General features: G+C 44.0%; 1 protein-coding gene across 3 annotated transcripts in view; it reads left to right on the forward strand.

Annotated features, from left to right (window-relative positions):
• Positions 1-17,821, forward strand: part of TMEM248 (transmembrane protein 248) — a 32,155-nt gene extending 14,334 nt beyond the window's left edge. For all 3 annotated transcript variants that reach the window (XM_060032196.1, XM_060032197.1, XM_060032195.1), the window contains exons 2-7: positions 5,149-5,328; positions 9,222-9,507; positions 11,183-11,333; positions 12,855-13,038; positions 14,387-14,530; positions 15,098-17,821. In XM_060032196.1, the coding sequence (XP_059888179.1) occupies positions 5,170-5,328; positions 9,222-9,507; positions 11,183-11,333; positions 12,855-13,038; positions 14,387-14,530; positions 15,098-15,118 (945 nt within the window). In that variant the 5' untranslated portion in view covers positions 5,149-5,169 and the 3' untranslated portion in view covers positions 15,119-17,821. The remainder of the gene's footprint in view (positions 1-5,148; positions 5,329-9,221; positions 9,508-11,182; positions 11,334-12,854; positions 13,039-14,386; positions 14,531-15,097) is intronic.
• Positions 17,822-22,770: the final 4,949 nt, after the last annotated feature.

A 22,770-nucleotide genomic window follows, 5' to 3' on the forward strand; every position in this document is an offset into this window, starting at 1 on the left:
TTTTTGTTCTAATTCTGTGAAGAATGCCCTTGGTAGTGTTTTTTTTTGTTTTTTTTGTTCTTTTTGTTTTTTGTGGTACGTGGGCCTCTCATTGTTGTGGCCTCTCCCGTTGCAGAGCACAGGCTCCGGACACGCAGGCTCAGCGGCCATGGCTCACGGGCCCAGCCGCTCCGCGGCACATGGGATCTTCCCAGATCGGGGCACGAACCTGTGTCCCCTGCATCGGCAGGCGGACTCTCAACCACTGCGCCACCAGGGAAGCCCCCCTTGGTAGTTTGATAGGGATTGCCTTGAATCTGTAGATTGCTTTGGGTAGTATAGTCACTTTCACAATATTGATTCTTCCAGTCCAAGAACATGGTATATCTCTCCATCTGTTTATGTCGTCTTTGATTTCTCTCATCAGTGTTTATAGTTTTCTGAATAAAGTCTTTTGCTTCCTTAGGCAGGTTTATTCCTAGGTATTTTATTGTTTTTGTTGTAATGGTAAATGGGATTGTTTCCTTAATTTCTCTTTCTGATTTTTTGTTGTTGGTGTATAGGAATGCCAGAGATTTCTGTGCATTAATTTTGTATCCTGCAACCTTACCGAATTCATTGATTAGTTCTAGTAGTTTTCTGGTGACATCTTTAGGATCTTCTATGTATAGTATCATGTCATCCACAAACAGTAACAGTTTTACTTCTTCTTTTCCAATTTGGATTCCTCTTATTTGTTTTTCTTCTCTGATTGCCATGGCCAGGACTTCCAAAACTATGTTGAATAATAGTGGCGAGAGTGGACATCCTTATCTTATTCCTGATCTTAGTGGAAATGCTTTCAGTTTTCATTGAGTATGATGCTTTCTGTGGGTTTGTCATATATGGCCTTTATTATGTTGAGGTAGGTTCCCTCTATGCCAATTTTCTGGAGAGTTTTTATAGTAAATGGGTGTTCAATTTTGTCAGAAGTTTTTCCTGCATCTATTGAGATGATCATATGGTTTTTTATTCCTTAATTTGTTAATGTGGTGTATCACATTGATTGATTTGAGTATATTGAAGAATCCTTGAATACCTGGGATAAATCCCACTTGATCATGGTGTATGATCCTTTTAATGTGTTATTGGATTCTGTTTGCTAGTATTTTGTTCAGGATTTTTGCATCTTTGTTCATCAGTGATACTGGTCTATAATTTTCTTTTTTTTAATTAATTTATTTTTGGCTTCATTGGGTCTTCATTGCTGCACATGGGCTTTCTCTAGTTGTGGCGAGTGGGGGCTACTCTCATTGCAGTGCGCAGGCTTCTCATTGTGGTGGCTTCTCTTGTTGCAGAGCACAGGCTCTAGGAGCATAGGCTTCAGTAGTTGCAGCACGGGGGCTCAGTAGTTGTGGTGCACGGGCTTAGTTGCTCCACGGCATGTGAGATCTTCCCAGACCAGGGCTCGAACCCGTATCCCCTGTATTGGCAGGCAGATTCTAAACCACTGCGCCACCAGGGAAGTCCCTATAATTTTCTTTTTTTGTAATATCTTTTTCTGGTTTTGGTATCTGGGAGATGGTGACTTTGTAGAATGAATTTGGGAGTGTTTCTCCCTCTGCAGTTTTTTGGAAGAGCTTGAGAAGGATCGGTGTTAGCTCTTTTCTAAATGTTTGATAGAATTCGCCTGTGAAGCCATCTCTTCCTGGACTTTTTTGTTTGTTGGAAGATTTTTAATTATTGTTTCAGTTTCATTACTTGTGATAGGTCTGCTTATAGTTTCTAATTCTTCCTGGTTCAGTCTTGGAAAATTGAACCTTTCCAAGAATTTGTCCATTTTTTTGTGGTTGTCCATTTTATTGACATAGTTGTTTGTAGTAGTCTCTTATAATCCTTTGTATTTCTGCAGTGTCAGTTGTGATTCCTCCTTTTTCATTTGTAATTTTATTGATTTGCATCGTCTCCCTTTTTTTCTTAGTCTGGCTAATGGTTTATCAATTTTGTTTATCTTAAAGAACCAGCTTTTAGTTTTATTGATCTTTGCTATTGTTTTCTTCATTTCTATTTCAGTTATTTCTGCTCTGATTTTTATGATTTCTTTCCTTCTACTGACTTTGGGTTTTCTTTGTTCTTCTTTCTCTAGTTGTTTTAAGTGTAGGGTTATATTGTTTATTTGAGAATTTTCTTGTTTCTTGAGGTGAGATTGAATTGCTACGAGCTTCCCTCTTAGAACTGCTTTTGCTGTATCCCATAGGTTTTGGGTCGTAGTGTTTTCATTGTCATTTGTTTCTATGTATTTTTTTATTTCTTCTTTGATTTCTTCAGTGATCTCTTGGTTATTTAGTAGCGCACTGTTTAGCCTCCATTTATTTGTGTTTTTTGCACTTTTTTTCCTGTAATTGATTTCCAATCTCATAGCATTGTGGTCAGAAAAGATGCTTGATACGATTTCAATTTTCTTAAATTTTCCGAGGCTTGATTTGTGACCCAAGAGGTGATCTGTCCTGGAGAATGTTCCATGTGCACTTGAGAAGAAAGTGTATTCTGCCACTTTTGGGTGGAATGTTCTATAAATATCAATTAAATCTATCTGGTCTATCGTGTCATTTAAAGCTTGTGTTTCCTTATTTATTTTCTGTTTGGAGGATCTGTCCATTGGTGTAAGTGGGGTGTTAAAGTCCCCTACTATTATTGTGTTACTGTCGATTTCTCCTTTCTTGGTTGTTAGCATTTGCCTTATGCATTGAGGTGCTCCTCTGTTGGGTACATATGTATTTATAATTGTTATATCTTCTCCTTGGATTGATCCTTTGATCATTATGTAGTGTCTCTCCTTATCTCTTGTAACAGCCTTTATTTTAAAGTCTATTTTATCAGATATGAGTATTGCTACTCCAGCTTTCTTTTGTTGTGCATTTGCATGGAATATCTTTTCCCATCCCTTCACACCTTCAGTCTGTATGTGTCCCTAGGTCTGAAGTAGGTCTTGTAGACAGCATATATATGGGTCTTATTTTTGTAGCCATTCAGCCAATCTGTGTCTTTTGGTTGGGGCACTTAATCCATTTACATTCAAGGTTATTATTGATATGTATGTTCCTATTACCATTTTCTTAATTGTTTTGAGTTTGTTTTTGTAGGTCCTTTTCTTCTCTTGTGTTTCCCACTTAGAGAAGTTCCTTTAGCATATGTTGTAAAGCTGGTTTGTTGTGATGATTCACCTTTGTTGTAAAGCTTGGAGTAGTTATATATGTCATTTTAAAAAAATTGGAAAAGGCTCAGTGTCTAAAATGTCAAAAAATTATTTTAAACATTAAGAAGACATAGACAAACATCCTACTGGTAAATGGCCAAAGATTCAGGCAGTTCACCTAGGAAGAATCTAAATGGCCGATAAAGAAGTAAAAGGATATTCTGTTTCAGGGAGCTGTAATTTAAAATAATGGTGAGATACAATTTCACATGATCTCGTTGGTCCAGATCCAAAAGATTGCCTTAGAATATCAAGCGTTGGCATGAATGTTGGGAAATGGAGCGAACCTTTTCCTTGCTGGGGGAAGTGTAAACTGGTATGACTTCCTCGGAGAGTCTGACAATATAAAGTCAAGTTGCAGACGGGCCTACTGGTGACCTCGTTGTGTTAGAACCACTCTTGTGCCTGCTCTGGTGCCCTTTGTGAGTGAAACAGTGGGAAGAACCCAGCTGGGCTTCTATGCCTGTGATAACTCAACTGTGATACACTTGCATCCTATACAGCAGGTAAACCCAGTAGACTGAATCAACAGAGATAAATCTCAGAAACAGAATGTTGAGTCAAAGACTCTTGTGAAAACAAACAGGTACACAGCCTGGCTTGTTGCACGCGGTCGGTATTGGTTCTTAGGGGCTGTTGATGCATCTTTTTCTCTCTAAAATTTAAAAGCTGGCACAGATTTTTTAAATAGCTTTAGTGTTGTAGTCTGATCATGTATATAAGAGCTCATTACATGCCAGCTACTGTTCTGGGGACCAGGAGCCAGGGCCATAGCAGTGAGCAAGACTGGCAAAATGTCCGCTCTCTTGGAGCTCACAAATGAGGGGTGATAGACTATGAACAAGTAGAAACGTAACTAGACAGTGTGAAGGAAGTCAAGCAGGGTCCTGGGAGGCCGGGGGCTGAGGGTGGTCAGGGAAGGCCTCTCTGAGGAACTGACTACTGAGCATAGACCTGCATTCTAAGAAGAGCAAGCATGTGGAAATTTAGGGCTAAAGCATTCCAGGCAGAGGTAAAAAGCCTGCAGATAGGACATGTTCAAAATTCCAAGAATAAAATACTTAGGAATAAGTTTAACAAAAGAAGTGCACACATATGCTTTGATAAATACAAAATATTAAAATAAATGAAAGAGAACGGAAATAAGTGGAAAGGCATCCCAGGTTCGTGGACTGGAAGATAATATTGTTAAAGTGGTGGTACTCCCCAGACTGATTTGTGGATTCAGTGTAATCCCTATCAAAGTCACAGCTGACTTCTTTGCAGAAATTGACAAGCTGATCCTGAAAAATAGCAAGGCCAGTGTGGCCAGCGGCCGGTGAATGAGGATGGAATGTTGGTGGAGAGGTAGTCATAGAGGTTGGCGGGGCTTCTGGATCATGACACCCTGTGGGCCTTCACAGGAATCTCATGCCAGGTCCAGTGGGAAGCCTTAGGAGGGCTTTAAGCAGGGGAGTGATAAAATTCAGTACTTGTTGAGTGCCTGCTCTCTGCCAGGTGCTGGGATGGGCATGAGTATGGTGGTGAACAGGACAGAATGTTGAATAAATAGGATTCAGCTCTTCAGTGGTAGGAAATAAGAGTATCCTCAGTTTATTTTTGTACATGTTGGCATGTATTTGTGTCGTATTACTGACTTAAACATTTTCTTAAGTAATATGGAAGTAGCAAGTGTTCATTAAAGAATAATTAGAAAATTCAAACTGAAAGAATGCCTATCTTTCAAGATCCTACCACTTGGAAATAATGACAGTTAGCATTTAGTGGTCTTCTATTTCCTTCTAGTCTTTTGAATGGATTTATGATCAGATAGTTCTCAAGTTCAATAACGAGTGACCTCCTCATCCCCCCAAACCGTCAAAGAAACAGAAGTGAGAGTCATAGGTTTTCTTTTGGCGAGTCAGTGGGTGAATCTTCTGATTCATTCCTTTCAGGTGGAGCTGATCAGAATAATAATGTTCAACATCAACCCCCTGGAGAACCTGAAGGTGTACATCAGCAGCCGGCCCCCCTTGGTGGTCTTTATGATCAGTGTAAGCGCCATGGCAATAGCTTTCCTGACCTTGGGCTATTTCTTCAAAATCAAGGAGATCAAGTCACCAGAAATGGCAGAGGTATAGTAAATTCTAAGTTCTCCTCTCAGACTGGCTGGACCTTTATAGAGTGGGAAAACACCTTTTGGCTCTCCATATACCTTTCTTTGGTTGTGACTTTTATCCCAGTGAGAAAGAGTAATATTTATTCAGAATTTTTGGTCTTGCATCTTGCTGTGGCTCACTTTGTTAGGAAATAACCTAGTCAGATAGTTATTGATTTAAATAATGCTACCAGCTTTAGTTAGACTGTTTCAGCAATGAAACATGTATTTCGGAAAATATATTTGCAAAATGTTTGTGTCAAGAAGATCAAGAACTAACTTCTTTGCTATTCATATTAAATTAGCTAACTACAATTTTTAAAAACTGTAAATTTTTTTTTTTTTTTTTTTTTTTTGCGGTACGCGGGCCTCTCACTATTGTGGCCTCTCCCGTTGCGGAGCACAGGCTCCGGACGCGCAGGCCCAGCGGCCATGGCTCACAGGCCAAGCCGCTCCGCGGCATGTGGGATCTTCCCGGACCGGGGCACGAACCCGTGTCCCCTGCATCAGGAGGCGGACTCTCAACCACTGCGCCACCAGGGAAGCCAACATTTGTTATTTTAAAGCCATATATTGTCATGGAGTTTTATCAGCTGTACTGATAGCTTTTTCATTGGAGAAGAAGAAATTCTAAAGAAATTAGAAAGCAGGATCTTATTTCCAAAGATATTTGCCTTTTTCTTATCAAGGAAAGCTTCAGTAATCTACAAACTTGCCTTCTAGATTTTATTTTTTGGTCAATTTAAGTGAATTATTTGGGCGTTGCTCTTTAATCGCTAGTCTAGGCATATAATAATTTTTGAACAGTCATAATACAGATTTTAAAAGATGTGTGTGGGACTTCCCTAGTGGCACAGTGGTTAAGACTCTGCCTGCCAGTGCAGGGGACACAGGTTCGAGCCCTGGTCTGGGAAGATCCCACATGCCACGGAGCAACTAAGCCCGTGTGCCACAACTACTGAGCCTGCGCTCTAGAGTTCACGAGCCACAACTATGGAGCCTGCATGCCACAACTACTGAAGCCCGCATGCTTAGAGCCTGTGCTCCGCAACAAGAGAAGCCACCGCAGTGAGAAGTCCACACACCACAACAAAGAGTAGCCCCGGCTCACCACAACTAGAGAAAGCCTGCATGCAGCAACGAAGACCCAATGCAGCCAAAAATCAAAAATATCATAAAATAAATTTAAAAAGTGTTTCTGCATATCAGAAAACAATACAGTTGATAATCTTGTTTAATAGAGGTGAATAACAATATCCCTATTAATAAATTTATTTTATGCGTTAGAAATTATGCTGAATCAATGATATGGTGAATTTACTGGTGGATAAGTGTCTTTTAGGACAAATTAGTTCCCGTCTTAGATTCTGTGAGTGTCTTCTCTTACACTTTTTCTTCTTGGGTGTGTTCGTTGGTGAGAGTGGCCATGGGGGCGGGGATAGGGATTGCATTATTGTTGCATCGTGTGTGCCTTGTGATGAAGAGGAGAGTTTTGCTCAGTGTTACGGGGATTATGCTTCCTCTTGTGCTCTGTGGCATTCTAGATCATAGGTGATGTTAGCAAGAAGGGACCACCTTCCCACATTAAGTCTCTAATACAAAGTAACAAGTTTTAGCTATTTCTCCTGTGAAACCCTTCCAAAGAGTTTCTTACCAAGATACATGCTGGCTGGCTTCATTCTCCCCCTTTTCTGACCCTGCCTGAATCTTTAAAGGTTATCGAAACAGGCTGTACCTACATTAGGGCTGAAAATGAACATTCTAGTCGCAACCAAAGTTCTTCAGCATCCTGGCATTGCTCTCCCTCAAAGCTCAAGTCCATGTTGAACACGCAGCCAAGATCAATGGTTAAGATGTAGCCCGGATAATTAGCCCTTAATCAAAATGGGGCCTGACATTAGCCTTGGCCAGCTGTTCAAAATGGACTCGAACTCTGCAGGAAAGCAGAGCTGCAAGATGCTGCAGAACTTTGATTATGATTAATTTAGTGATTTTATTTTCAAATGAGGATCCTAGGTGTATGGGGAAAGTTTGGTGCTGTGAATCAGAAAACAATTCTAAGTCTGCCTTCAACTCAGCTGGCATTGGAGAGTCCCTGATTTGCTCTGGGCCTCAGTTTCCTCATGTCTGGAATAGGAAGGGGTGAGACTAGGATGTTCATTTTCAGCCCTAATGTTCTTTAATGGTCTGCTGAGTTTGTAGGTGTCAGGGAAAATGTAATTTGAAATATCTGGTTGCCTTCTTACTAAATGCCAGATACTGATAAACTGAGGCTATAAAGGTAGACCTGACTGGTTAGGGATTACTCCGAATGGCATTTTTAATCAATGTTAGAATTATTCAAAATGTAACTTGGGGCTTCCCTGGTGGCACAGTGGTTAAGAATCTGCTTGCCAATGCAAGGGACATGGGTTCGAGCCCTGGTCCGGGAAGATCCCACATGCCGTGGAGCAACTAAGCCCACGTGCCACAACTACTGAGCCTGTGCTCAAGAGCCTGCAAGCCACAACTACTGAGCCCATGTGCCACAACTACTGAAGCCTGCATGCCTAGAGCCCGTGCTCCGCAACAAGAGAAGCCACGACAGTGAGAAGCCCGCGTACCACAACAAAGAGTAGCCCCCTCTCGCCGCAACTAGAGAAAGCCTGTGTGCAGCAACGAAGACCCAATGCAGCCAAAAATAAAAACAAATTTTTTTTAAAAATGTAACTTGGGGCTTCCCTGGTGGCGCACTTGTTAAGAATCTGCCTGCCAATGCAGGGGACACGGGTTTGAGCCCTGGTCCGGGAAGATCCCACATGCCGTGGAGCAACTAAGCCCATGCGCCACAACTACTGAGCCTGTACTCTGGAGCCCACGAGCCACAACTAGTGAAGCCCACATGCCTAGAACCCATGCTCCGCAACAAGAGAAGCCACTGCAATGAGAAGCCTGCACACTTCAATGAAGAGTAGCCCCCGCTTGCCGCAACTAGAGAAAGCCTGCATGCAGCAATGATGACCCAGCGCAGCCAAAAATAAAATGAATAAATAAATTTATTTTAAAAAAATGTAACTTGGTTTGTCTTCACCTTTGGCACCTTTTTGTAGATAATGTTGCTTGGGAGAAAGAAGTTGTATGTAACAGCCTCAGTTGATTTGTTATTGCTATTTTAGCCTGAGTTCATCTTTGGGTGTCTGCTAAAACTAAAAACACACACCCTGGTGGGTACTTTGTTGGTGTCAGTTTTAAAACTGCTTATAATTTAAACCATCAGTACAGATATTAAGAGAAGCCTGAAAACATCTTTTCTCCTCCCTTTTGAAATTGTTCCTGTTCTAAAGTGGCATCCAAAGTCCATGACGAGGGGGGAAAGTACCACACGAGTGTTGGTAGTTACTGCAGTTTTGCGTTCCCAAGACAGAAAGCAAGGTGTAGAAAATTGACCTTATGAGAAAATATTTTAAGGCGGCCTTAATTTTTAAAAAATAACTAATTGTAACTGCTAAATGAGTTTGGATTAATACTTTTAATATTTTACTACTTTTGTTCAATCTTTCTTTTCAAGCTTGATTCTGAGGCTAGATCATTTCCTGTAAGTTTAATACCCTTTTTTTCTTTACATATTTTCCTAAGTTGGCTTAATCTCACAGTGTAATAGCTCATGCCAATGAAGAGTTTATATTTTAGATTTTGAATGTGAGAGTGGTTGAAAAACCACACTATTACGCCAGCACAAGAGGCTGAATGCTGTGTTGTTGTATTTTGAAGGACTGACTCTGAGGCATGGTCCCCCTGTTGTGTGATGCCACACCGTGGGTTGTGACTGTCACTGCACTGGCAGCACTTTCAGTCGGCTCAGGCTTGTTTTCCTCTCTCGTTTTACTGAAGGATTGGAATACCTTTCTGCTGCGGTTTAATGATTTGGACTTGTGCGTATCAGAGAATGAAACACTAAAGCATCTCACAAACGACACCACAGCTCTGGAAAGCACAGTGACCAGCGGCCAGGCCAGGATGTCCACCCAGTCCCCACAGTCCCTGGAGGATTCAGGCCCAGTGAACATCTCAGTTGCAATCACACTAACCCTGGACCCACTCAAACCCTTTGGCGGGTACTCTCGCAACGTCACCCATCTGTACTCGACCGTTCTCGGGCATCAGATTGGACTCTCAGGTATGTGAGTGTTAGCCACTTCTCTCCAGGCTTTCTCAGGTAACAGCTGTTACAACACAGAGCATTAGAGTGTACGGTTTTACTCATCAGACTGTTTTTTATTTTTTGTATATGTCTTCCCTTTTGTTGAGTTTGAACTAAACGAAGCCAAGAAGGGACCATTTCTACTACATCTTCACCTATTAAAGTGTTTGGTATGCAGTAGGCTCTCAATAAAAGCCCATAAGAGTAGGAGACTGGGAAAAAATTATAAGGCCTATTTCTGGTCTTAATATTTAAAAACACACATTTTAAAATTTGAGTTTTTATTTTTCTTTAATTTTATTGACGTATAGTTGATTTACAATGTTGTTAATTTCTGTACAGCACAGTGACTCAGTTATACATATTCTTCATATTCTTTTCCATTATGGTTTGTTACAGGATATTGAATATGGTTCCCTGTGCAGGACCTTGTTTATCCATCCTGTATATAATAGTTTGCCTCTGCTAATCCCAATTCCCAATCCATCCCTCCCCCACCAGCCCACCCCCTGGCAACCACAAGTCTGCTCTCTATATCTGTGAGTCTGTTAAAAACACCAATTTTTTATTCTGGCTCATCATTTTGGAGTTTTCAGTACATACTACAGATATTGCTACTAGTCTTAAAATTTTGTGAATGCACTGGGCTAAGAACTAGAAAAAGCCTGGTCTCTTCCCTTTGGAATTTTGGGATAAGGAAGAGACAAGCGTAATGTGAGTTAATATTCATCAAGCACTTAAAATAGTTCCTGGCACAAAGGAAATGCTATATAAATGCTTGTTAAATAATATTAAAAATAAACACTTATGGAACATTGAGCACTGCCCTTGGACTAGTGCTAAACCCATGACAGACTGTAGGTGATTCAGGTGATTGTAGGTGATTTAGGAGAAGGTTGGAAAGTAGAAGCTGGAATAATCAGGAAAGGCTTTGTGCCAGAGGCTTGGGCCTTGGAAGAATCATCTTTGGTTTGGTTACCAAGAACCTTTTAAAGTCCTTGAAGGAACTTGGGAGTGCCTGCCAGCCTCCTGTTGGCTGTACCAGGTGAGAGCTGTTCCCATGTAAGGAGGTAAGGGCGACATCTGGGTTTTCCACGTAGCAAGTGGACCTTTTTCTTCCGCTGTGATGTTCGAATACCTTATTCATTTACGCTTCATCACTCACCCGTCTCATGACCTTTCTTAAGTCTGTTCAGCCGTCTGATCCTCAGTCTACTCGTTTGTAAAGGGGAACAGTAACACTTCTTTGGTCATGTTCTTAGGATAGTGGTACATCTTAAGTGAAGTAGTACATATAAAAGCAGTTTGAAAATGGTAAGAGTGCTGTATGAAAGCTGTAACAATGGTGATGACTTACCCAGCCCCAGCCTTCCCACTGAGGCATGGCCTGGGCCCTTGCGTGGCAACTCCAGGCCTTGGCTGAAGGTGACCCCTCTCCGTTTGCCATTTTGTGGCTCTGCTAGGTGAGCAGGCCTCAGTCTGGCTCGGAACTGCTGTTATTCCTGAAACCCCACAAAAGCAGGGGTCCCAGTTCAGTGGGCTGATAGGTGATTCCTGGGTGGGTTTGATGTCAGGATTCATTCAGATTCCAGAGAATAATAAATGTATGAATTCTCGCTTTACTTACCAAAAAACCAATTTCTCTTTCCAGGCAGAGAAGCCCACGAGGAGATAAACATTACCTTTACCCTGCCCACAGCCTGGAGCTCGGACGACTGTGCCCTTCACGGCCACTGTGAGCAGGTGGTGTTCACAGCCTGCATGACCCTCACAGCCCACCCTGGCGTGTTCCCTGTCACTGTGTAAGTACTTTCCTGACCCCATAAGAAGCTCCATTTACTGTAAACGTGACTGGGATGCCTGAGCAAATTCTCAGGACAGCTTGCCTCGTGTTACTTTGTAGAATTGTCATTACTGGGACCTGTCTATAAGATTGTTTCAGTTTAATTTTGGTTTTCTAAAGGTAAAACTTCTGCATAGAAGTATCAGAGGGTTAGTGTTTCAACAAGGTTGTGAAAGCATCTGGTTGCTGTGTGTAAGTTTTAGGTGGCCTTTCCTGTTGGTAGAAGAAGCCACAGGAAAGATGAATAAGAGCTGATCCTGTGACCATAATGACATTTAAGGCTCCTGAAAGATAAAGGTTTTGTTCGTCTCCATTATCCAGGAAGAGTTATTTTTTAAATTGATAGTATAAATTGAACATTATTTTCCGTGATATAGTTACTGTTTCTGAAACTTTTGCTTCATATATATATATATATATATTTTTTTTTTTTTTTTTTTTTTTTTGCGGTATGCGAGCCTCTCACTGTTGTGGCCTTTCCCGTTGCGGAGCATAGGCTCCGGACGCGCAGGCTCAGTGGCATGGCTCACGGGCCCAGCCGCTCCGCGGCATGTGCGAACTTCCTGGACTGGGGCACGAACCCGTGTCCCCTGCATCGGCAGGCGGACTCTCAACCACTGCGCCACCAGGGAAGCCCTGCTTCATATTTTTTTTGAGCAGCTGTCAGTGTAACCGCTTTGCCTTTAAGGCTTTTCTTGCCTCTCCTTTCTCTGGAAAGGAGATAATGATCTATAATTACATGAAATACACAAGATGTAGCCTATTTAAAAGAATCTTAGGGTGAATCCTTTAAAAATAATAATCCTGGGATTTATCTGTTTTAGACATTTGGAGGTTTGTAGGACAAGTTAAGCATTATTTGCTGTTGGTTGTAATATCTGATAGAGAACTTTGTATGTAAGACTTCCAGTTGTGACTAAGAGTTTAGATAATTTGAGAAAATGGGCTTAAAAGGAGCGAGTCCTTTTCTGGCCACATCATATGCGAGAGGACATGGGTTGAATTCTGAAGGCAGAAGTCTAACACCCAGACTCCTAAGTGCCGGATGCCTATTTCTTATTCTTTACGTGTTTATTAATTTTTTTAAAGAAATTGGGCTTCCCTGGTGGCACAGTGGTTGAGAGTCCACCTGCTGATGCAGGGGACACGGGTTCGTGCCCTGGTCCAGGAGGATCCCACATGCCACGGAGCGGCTGGTCCTGTGAGCCATGGCCGCTGAGCCTGCGCGTCCGGAGCCTGTGCTCCACAACGGGAGAGGCCACAACATTGAGAGGCCCGCGTACCGCACAAAAAAAAAAAAAAAAAAAAAAAAAAAAAATCACTGAACTAAAAATATAATGGTATTTATCTCAAGAGAATATGTTTCTTATTCATTCTGCACGTGTGGCTCTTCTTGGTGCTATGCCAGCGCTGGTGGCTGAGACACAAGTAAATGTCTCAAGGCCACTGAGCATGTGTCTTGCCCCGTCTTCTCCTGCAGACAGCCGCCGCACTGTGCTCCTGACACCTACAGCAACGCCACGCTCTGGTACAAGATCTTCACAACTGCCAGAGATGCCAACACAAAATATGCTCAAGACTACAATCCTTTCTGGTGTTACAAGGGGGCCATTGGAAAAGTCTATCATGCTTTAAATCCCAAGCTTACAGTTATTGTTCCAGATGTAAGTGAGGACAGTTGGTGTGTATGTGTGTGTGTGTCCAGGAACTGTTAGAGCAGGCCCTGTTTACCTCCTTGGGTTAGCTTAGCCCCTGCCATTCTAGCTGTCCAGCTGGGTTGGGAGACCAGGTGGAGTGCTGGAGACTTGGAAAAACATGCCGCCCATTGGGTTAAGAAAATTGCTTCTGTTCTGTTTCCCGCTTTGTTCAACAGCAGTTATTTATTGAGCACTGCTGTGTGCCTAACCTGGGGCTACAGCAGAGGCTGGTTCAGTCTTACTCATCCACGCAGCCACTCACTGAAGCGTATTGGGTTAGTGTCAGTCTGAGCAATAAATAGTTCAGAATCCAGAAAGGCAGAAGTCAATAGGAGGAGATGACTCTGGCTAGTTATTGATGCCTGTGTAGGATTTTACTTTGTAAGGAGGAAATGGGCAGAAGGCACTGTACTATGGACTAGTGGATGATTTGCTAGTTTAGTTTGCTGTTCTGACTTGAGCCCACCTTTAACAGACTGCACTGAATTTTTGTAAATCCTCTTTTCTTCTGTCTGTATATGCCAGGTGGATTTTTCTTTTTGCCCGGTCCGTCCTTCTCTTTCCTTATGCCGCGTTTTTATCAAGTTGTGGACAGTGGTATACCAGGGGCCTGCAGCAATGGGGATCAGGCTGTATGGTGGGCAGGGGCCAGGCTCCAGAAGGCCCTTTGTGCCTCGCTGAGGTGTTTAGACTTTCTCCTCGGACGAGGCCATCACTGCCTGAGTTTGGGCTCTAGGGAATTTGTAGAGCAGTGTGTCAGGAAGACTTGTCTGCCCAACTGATGTGTGTAAATGGGATGGCGCCTGAGGCCTGGAGCTGTGAGAAGGAACAGGAGTGGGGGCCTGGCTGGGATCTCAACAACTGGCCGAGCCCGGTGGCTGCTTGCCTGTGGGACATCAAGGAGGAGTGAGTCAAGGCCGGCTTCAGCGTTTCCAGCCAGGGGCTTGTCCAAGTGGGGAAAGGCCCAGGAAGGAGTTAGGAGTTAGGAACACAGGCTTGGGCTGTCAGCCATGCAACCTGAGGGCTGTCAGAGCAAGAAGACATAAAGAGAAGAGCAGGGGTTAAAGACTATGGGGCCTTGTCAGGGGCGGGGGGATTCGGGCATAGGACCCCCTTAGGAAGGGAAGGTATGGGTGGTGTCGGGAACACTCTGTCTTCACTTAACAAGCTCCAGCGTTAATAGCTTAGCTGTCGATTCCCGTGTGAATTGATAGTTGCGGCAAGTCTGGAAATTGTGCACCCTGATTCCAGGAACCCAGCATTAAAATCCTCAGTAACTCAGTGCACATGTTTCTGGTTTGTTCTCTTTGTTTAGGATGACCGCTCATTAATAAACTTGCACCTCATGCACACCAGTTACTTCCTCTTCGTGATGGTAATAACGATGTTTTGCTATGCGGTTATCAAAGGCAGACCCAGCAAACTGCGTCAGAGCAATCCTGAATTTTGTCCTGAGAAGGTGAGCAGTGGGTGGGGTCTGACCCAGCATTGCACCAGAAGGTCCCAATTAGTCCTTATTCCATTTATTGTGGGTGATTCCTTTCCTCCAGCGAAATTACTTCCTGTCTTTTTATCAGCAGTCATCTCCCCTCAGCCTCAATTATGGTGTTGCATCTTCAACCATATACCCAGGCCTCAGCTGGGAAAAAAGTGTTCTCTAATCCCCACTGGCAAGCGGCTGACCCTGAGGGCTGCCTCCCCTCCGATTCCACGAGCTTGAGAAGTCACCTCCCAGAATGCTCTTCCGGGTTTCCAGACACATAACGCTGTATCGCAGCACAGTGGCTCTGCAGGGTCAGCTGCGTCTTGCAGGAGGCTCAGATTTCTATTCATTCCCTCCTAGATGAGGTCTATTTTCTTAGGGGTTTAATAGTTCCCCTGACTGATAATAGTTCCCCTGACTGATAGATGTGTGCGGTGTGGCTCCCTGGGTTTGGGATAGGACCAGAACCTGGTAAGACTGCTGGTGGGGCCGAGTTATCCAGGCTTTGCTGCGTGACTGGGCTGCTGTCTTGCTCTCTTCTAGGTGGCTTTGGCTGATGCCTAATCCCACGGCTGCCGTTTTCTGAGAGAGACTGAGAGAACCATAATCATTGCCTGCTGAACCCAGCCTGGGCCTGGACACTCTGTGAATACATTATCTTGCAATGTTGGGTTATTCCAGCCAAAGACATTTCAAGTGCCTGTAACTGATTTGTATATATTTATAAAAAATCTGTTCAGAAATTGGTCCAATGATGCACGTGCTTCGCACTGGGCACCGCCAGAACCCTTCAGCCTCACCTGCGGACTTGGCGGGATGATCCTGAGTAGCGCCGGAGAGGATTCGTGACCTCGCCGTCAGAGCAGGCCATGCTGTCTTTCCCAGGGTCCCAGAGGCGCTTCACTGCTGGTGGGGTTGAGGTTTGCTTTGGTTCTTGTTTCAGCCCGATCTGTACAGAATGTTCAAAACAGTCTGCACCTTTGATATGATACTGCATTTCCAAAGCCACCCCAATCCATTTTGTGGATTTTATGTGTCTGTGGCTTAATAATTATAGTAACAACAATAATACCTTTTTCTCCATTTTGCTTGCAAGAAAACATACCTAAGTTTTTTTTTCCTTTGAAGAAAAAATAGTCACATTTTAATACTATAATTAAGACAGATTTGTGCTTTTATGTTGAGTAAAAAGTTAAATATTTAAAAGTCACCTACATGGTACAGATCTAAGTTTCATTTTCCACGTGGACAGTGAGGAATTCGGTCTTGTTTGAGTTGAGTTGGCACAGAATGTTCCACTGTCTTTTTCTTCTCTGTTGTCCCTTCCCTCCATTATAAAAGTTAAAACAGCTTCCTCACTCAAAAGGGCTTAAAAATGAAGTACACACGGCTCTAGAGTGAAAACGAGCTGTTCTCTTCTGGAATGCAGATGACAGTATGGAGAGAGAGGGTGATGAGTCGGTCTAATAGTTATGACAGGGTTTCTTGTTTTCTTTGAAGAGGGGATGGGTTTTCTTTCCTGGGTGTTCTTTGGTTTTTTGGCATTTATTTTTATGCAATTAACATTCTCAGAAGGAAATGGCAACTAGTAGTAGATCAGTAACATTAAGTAAACGATGCCTGTGAAATTTGAAGGAAAGCAATTCTGATTTGCCATTTATCTGGAAAACCAAAAGCATTTTTCTTTCCTATAACATTTTGATGATCTAATTCCTTTATCCCTGTTTTCCTTCCAAACCATCTTCATTTTAAAACAGTTGTGCATCTTTTCCAGCCCTTTCTTGTTACTTGTATTCTTACCATTTTTCTTTTTCTTAATAACTTTTTGCCGTAACCCATAGTCGTTAATGATTTCTGTGTTCTCCCAAGCCATGTTATAGCAGAAGGGCAGTTAAAACCTTGGGCGCGACTGTCAGTCAGCACTTTTTTCTCTTAACTCCAGGTCTGTATTCTGTTCTAAATTAGAACCAGCCCTGCAGTCTGAAATATATTGGCCTAGAACATTTTATCCCAGGCTTTTTTTTTTCTTTTAATATCCAGGCATTCTTAAATGGAAAACATTTGTGGGCTTTTACTTAAGGTTGTTATTAAAATAATCATCATAGTAACTTGATATGTTAATATTCCTTTTTTTCCTTTTAGTATGTTTCAAGCGCAGTAATCATACTTGTCTATCCAGTTTTTTTATGATATGAGTTGCTTACATGATGCATGGCTAACCGGTTAATTTAGTTTTCTCTTTAGAGACTTTGAGACAAGATTGAGAAAGAGCCATTTGGCTTGGCCTTTAGAAACATCAGTATCACTAAGACCAACAGATTTAGAGGAAGCTGCTACTGAATTAATAAAATCCCCATGAAGTAGAGTTACAGGAATAGATTTAGAACTGGCAGAGTAATATAAAAGGAAGACAGGTGAAAAAAGTCACTTTCACTGGTTTGTTCGATCCAGCTTGTTGCTAACATTAATGGCCCTTGTTTTAATCACAGGGACTGGCTGGCATCTGTAGCCAGGGGAGCAGGGACACTGTTAGGCATGAGGAAAGGAAGTGCCCAAAATGCCTGGATGGTATGACTTGTCATGAGGTCGGGTCACTCACTTTAAAATCCAGCATTCTCCCTCGCAGGTGATTCTCAGAGATCTTCCGGAAACCCAGCGTCAGCCAGGTGTACAAAGGGAGGAGGGGAGCCCATGGGGCCTGGGCCCACTGACCCTCAGCAAGCCCAGAGGACCTGTTACTACCTGGGCACTAGCAGACAAGGCCTCGTCCTCTGCTGTCTCCTGCTGGAGGGCCTCAGGATGAGAAGAGTGTCACAGACAGGGTCTGTCTGCCATTCAGGGGTGACCCCGTGCAGGAACACTGGCTCATCCTCAGGCATCTTGGACCAGAGTCCAATAAAAGGTCAGCAACTTACTATTAAAATGGTTGTTTCAGATCATATTGATCTCTTTCCTTTTTCCTTTTGTCCTTTCACTGTATGACTTGAATCAGTTTTGATTCTATCTAGCTGTAAGTTTTTCTCGTCATTAGGAACCTGCCACTTCGGTTGCGTTTTCTTTGGCAGTACGTAGGGATTCAGCATCCTAGTTTTTCAACCCTCCTGCAGGCACTGTGGGGTTTCGAGGGCCAGCGAATCCATTTCACTTACCTTGCTGCATGATGGTCAGTAGCTGATGTGTTACGGCATTCACTCCCAAATTAATTTTCTGTGTTTGAAATATGTGCATATGTGCTTTCCAGAATAAAAAATCTGAATTTGCTGTGTCTCCATTTCCTTCTGTCTGATGGGTGTTTTCTAAGGGAAGAACACGTGCGGTAAGTAATTGGGGGTGTTCTGTAAGCTGTTCTTTCCAAGTGTCACCCGTCGTCAGGATGAGGGGCGGGCAGTGGTATCCTTCTGGGTCTCACCAAGCACACGGGTCTTCTCGCTGAGAGTACAAACCTCTTTTAGTGTATTGGACCAACAAGTGCTCGCAGAGCTGACTCAACTCCTGCCCAGAAGGAGGACGTAATACAGAGCGTGAGGAGCATCTGCACGGGGATGGGAGTTTAAAGACACCCTTCTTCTTATACACGCGCCTTCCGTGTGCACTCAGCCCGGGGCTCCAGAAGCCGGCTCTGACTTCCCGGCACAGAGCTCCCGCGTGGGCCGGGCCTGTTTTGCCAGGAAATGCATCCTCCGCATTTGTAAAGGACAGTCATGTTCACTAACGTGAATTTTTCCCTTTCCCAGTGGGCAGGGGCTCTGTGGCTCTTCCCTCCCTCGCTCTCCAGCAGGGGCTGGGTGGTAGGGGCCAGCCTCTGGGTGCTCTGTGGGACAGGACAGTGCTGAGGACGGGACACCTCAACGGGCTTTTGCTTCTACCTCCTTCGCTTCGTCCTGCCGTCTCTAGTGCGTGGAACGCTGCTCCCTCCTCGGACTCGGAGGTTTGTGTGTGGTGTTTCCATCGCAATGCAGAAGCCCTTGGAGAATAAGAGCTCACATCTTCCTTCCCTACCGTCTGTAAAATCTGACATGGACCCAGCCCACAAGTCCAGTTGGAGATGGTGCTTTGTAAGCACCTCTTTGTCCTGGTGGGTGCACTGTGCCTGAAGGTCCTCGGACGTGCCCACTGTCCTTGCGGATTTCAAGAGAAGCGGAGTGAATGCACAGACCCGAGGTGTGCTGTGGAGTCCAGTCCAGCTCATTGTGAACTTACTTGCTGTCTTGAACAAACTCTCTCTCTGCCCGTCTGTGAGAGACCATCTTTTTTTTTGTCGCTGAAGACCCCAGACTCCTTACACCATGCTAGTTGATGATGGATGAACTAGAGTGGTTTGATCATTGCAGGAGCAGATAGCAGGTTGAAGGGGGATAAGTTTTGCTTTTGAGGTTATTCACCCTCTTTACTCCAAACTCTTGGTCAGTCAATAACAGATTTTTCTGGGGTTCTTCATATGTGCCATCACCCATCCAGGAGCTAGAGGCACAGCAGCACGTAGACAAAATGCCTGCCCTCTGGTGGGGAGACGGTCCAGACACACAGAAATATATTTATAATCTCATGGCAGCCAGTGATGCGATCAGGAGGGTTACCTGGATGAGGGTGATGGCTGTGACGCCAGCTGCGGTGGTCGCAGCAGCCATCTTGAGAGAGGTGTGCTTTGAAGGCACACAAAGGGGGAATTCTGGCCTGGAGCATTCCATGCGGAGGGCAGAGACTGTACTCCTAGGACCCTGGCTTACTACGGGGTGGAAGATGGGAGTCCTACAGGGATTTGTCTTCTTACCTGAGGACAAGATTCCTCCAGGCTGCTGACGGGGTGGCCACATAGGCATGGCAGGCCACAGGCTCTGCAGGGAGATGCTGCAGCGCCGTCTGGTCCAGGAAGGGTGTTCTCAGGACTGGAATCGGCATGGCAGGTCCAAACCCTGGCTCCAACTCCGACGGGCCACGTAACTTTGACTGAGTGGCTTAACCTCTCTGTGCCTGTTTCCTCATCTGTAAAATAAGGATAACCGTACCCACTTGAATGCAGTGAGGATTGAGCAGGTTTGTTTTTTGGGGGTCATTTTTGGCCACACCGTGCGGCTTGTGGCATCTTAGTTCCCTGACCGGAGATTGAACCTGGGCCCTCGACAGTGAAAGCACGGAGTCCTAACCACTGGACCGCCAGGAAATTCCCAGGAGCAGGTTAACAAAGCGCTTCGAACAGTGCCTGGCACTCTGGAAACATTTAACAGTGTGCTGTGGAGGGTGTCCAAGAGCAAGGCTAGTGGGTCACCTCTGGTTACCTTTGGTAGATGAGAACTAACAAAGCAAAGAGATCTCCTCTAAGCTGTAGTCTTCCATCAACAGTGGTGTTGCCTTTGCCATGGGTTCCTGTCATTTGCTGAAGTATTTGAGAACTGATGTCTGAAAAGGATGCGTTTATAACAAACAAATTTCATGAAATAAAAACCACCCTCACCACACATAACACGTACTGATGTTCAAAATTTTTAGTTTCTTCTATTTAATTGAAAAACTGGGCTTAGCCACGAAATTGATTGCATGGCCAACTTAAAGGCAGGCAGCCTGCAATTTCAAAAGCACTGTCCTAGTGCCAGCAGTAATAGTGACCAGGTCATCGACAGATGGTAGCATATGGGGAGGCAAGAGAACACGGTGTTTAGCAGCTTGGGTTTAGGATTAGGAACCGGATTGTCTGGGTTCAAATTCTGTCACTGCCAACTTTTCTCTTGGGGATCCTTGGGCAAGTTTCATTTATACTCTCTGCCACCGTTTTTTTTCATCTGTAAAAATAAGGATTGATAATAGCGTTTACTTCCTAGGGTTCTTGTGAGGATTCAGTGCATCAAAATGTGTGGAGCCTATAGAGGATAAATGCTGGTTGTCGTTGTGGAGGCCCAGAGTCAGCCGCTTACCTAGATCCCCTCCATGCAGGGGAGCTGGTGGGGGTGTAGGGGCCAGCACTTGGGGGTCAGTTGGTGGAAACAGGACCAGAGCTGAGCCCACGAGCCCTGTCTACCGTCCTATTCACACCCTCCCTACTTTCGTCCCTGGAAAAGTTAAAGGTTAATGGTGCAATTCCACCAGTGATCTGATCCATCGTACAGATTGAACTATGTGAAAGATGACACTTCTCATGACCTCTCTGATGGAAGATGTAGAGACTAGGACGTAGCCCATCTGCAGTCACGAGCACCCATTGATAAAGTGGGTACCTTGGGATGAGGCAGGGGAGTGATGTCGGAGGACGCAGGGATCAGTCCGCTGGTTACGTACTGAGTTCTGGCCCTGCAAGCTCAGCCCCAAAGCTGCATGACACTGAGCCTTCCCTCCCCAGCAGCGCGAGGTCTGCTTTGAATGGAGAGCTTCATTTACAGAAGGCTGATTCACCCACTGGGGCTGTAGCTGGTAGGGTAGAGTCTGGATCCCGGCTGGATCCCAAGCTGTGTCCAAGGCTGAAAAGTTCAGTAATGCCTGGATATTTCTGCCAAAGTGTTGGGCAACTATAAAACAGGACAAATTTGTCTAAACCAGCCATTTCAGGGCGCTGGAAGTTGACCAAAGGCAAGTAAATTAAAAAAATTGAGAAGCATCTATTTATGGAAAAACTTGCTTAACTTCAGGAAAGAACACTGAGTATCTTGCCTGGAGCTGCTTCCATTTCCCTCCTCATCCCCAGTTTGTAGTGCTAGCAGGGTGAAGGTGTCTCTAAAAACTAGCAGCTTCATTGTTGGGCTTGATCTGGAGGGAAAGGTGAAAGACCCGTGTGCAATGGCATTATCTGTAAAAATAGCAAACTCAATAGGAAATGAACGGGGAAAGCCCACAATTTTGTTAGCCTGAGGCTGCAGTCCCACTTGGGGCAGGTGGCAGACCAGTGGACTCTATAGAAATTTACCAAGGAACTCCTGGAAAAGCGAGAACCAGAGAGGTTCCACACATCCCTGGTTGAATGGAAGGCTGTGTGCACACACACGGGAGACTCAAGAAAGCTCAAGCTCTGTGGTGGAAAGTAAAAGCTGGGATAGGCTTGAAAACAGATTGAATTTTGAATAGGATTCCCCACTCGGCCCCAGACCTATGAGCAAATGGTGAAAGCCTTACTGGCTCGAGTGTTTGATCAGAACCTCAAACCAGTCATTGCTGGTCTCCTGTGCTATACAGATCCAGGGGCAATCTCTCGGGAGTTTTTATTTTACAAAAAACTAAAAATATAAATTAAACTGAGCAGAGACATCATGGGCTACATACCATGGAGAAGATAGTTTCCACAGATTGAGTATAGGCAATTTACTAAAAGCAAAACAATAACATCAGCCTTGGAGGAAAATCAGAATCCACAGGTGCTACAATGTATTATCTAAGATGTCCACTTTTTGGGACTTCCCTGGTGGCGCAGTGGTGAAGACTCACGCTCCCAAAGCAGGGGGTCTGGGTTCGATCCCTGGTCAGGGAACTAGATCCCACATGCACGCCGCAACTAAGAGTTTGCATGCTACAACTAAGGAGCCTGCCTGCTGCAACTAAGACCCAGTGAGCTAAAACTAAGGAGCCCACGTGCCGCAACTAAGACCAGGCGCAACCAAATAAATAAATATTTAAAAAATAAAACGTCCACTTTTCATCAACAAAAAAAGGAAAGTAAAATTAAAGATACAGTACCATTTACAACAACTTAAAAATGTTTAGGTATATCAAACTACCACTGGCATTTTTCACAGAACTAGAACAAAAAATTTCACAATTTGTATGGAAACACAAAAGACCCCGAATAGCCAAAGCAATCTTGAGAACGAAAAACGGAGCTGGAGGAATCAGGCTCCCTGACTTCAGACTATACTACAAAGCTACAATAATCAAGACAGTATGGTACTGGCACAAAAACAGAAAGATAGATCAATGGAACAGGATAGAAAGCCCAGAGATAAACCCACGCACATATGGTCACCTTATCTTTGATAAAGGAGGCAGGAATGTACAGTGGAGAAAGGACAGCCTCTTTAATAAGTGGTGCTGGGAAAACTGGACAGGTACATGTAAAAGTATGAGATTAGATCACTCCCTAACACCATACACAAAAATAAGCTCAAAATGGATTAAAGACCTAAACGTAAGGCCAGAAACTATCAAACTCTTAGAGGAAAACATAGGCAGAACACTCTATGACATAAATCACAGCAAGATCCTTTTTGGGGAGGGAGACGCAAGAGGGAAGACATATG

The sequence above is a fragment of the Delphinus delphis genome, chromosome 15 (assembly GCF_949987515.2).
Source record: "Delphinus delphis chromosome 15, mDelDel1.2, whole genome shotgun sequence".
Taxonomy (NCBI): Eukaryota; Metazoa; Chordata; class Mammalia; order Artiodactyla; family Delphinidae; genus Delphinus; species Delphinus delphis.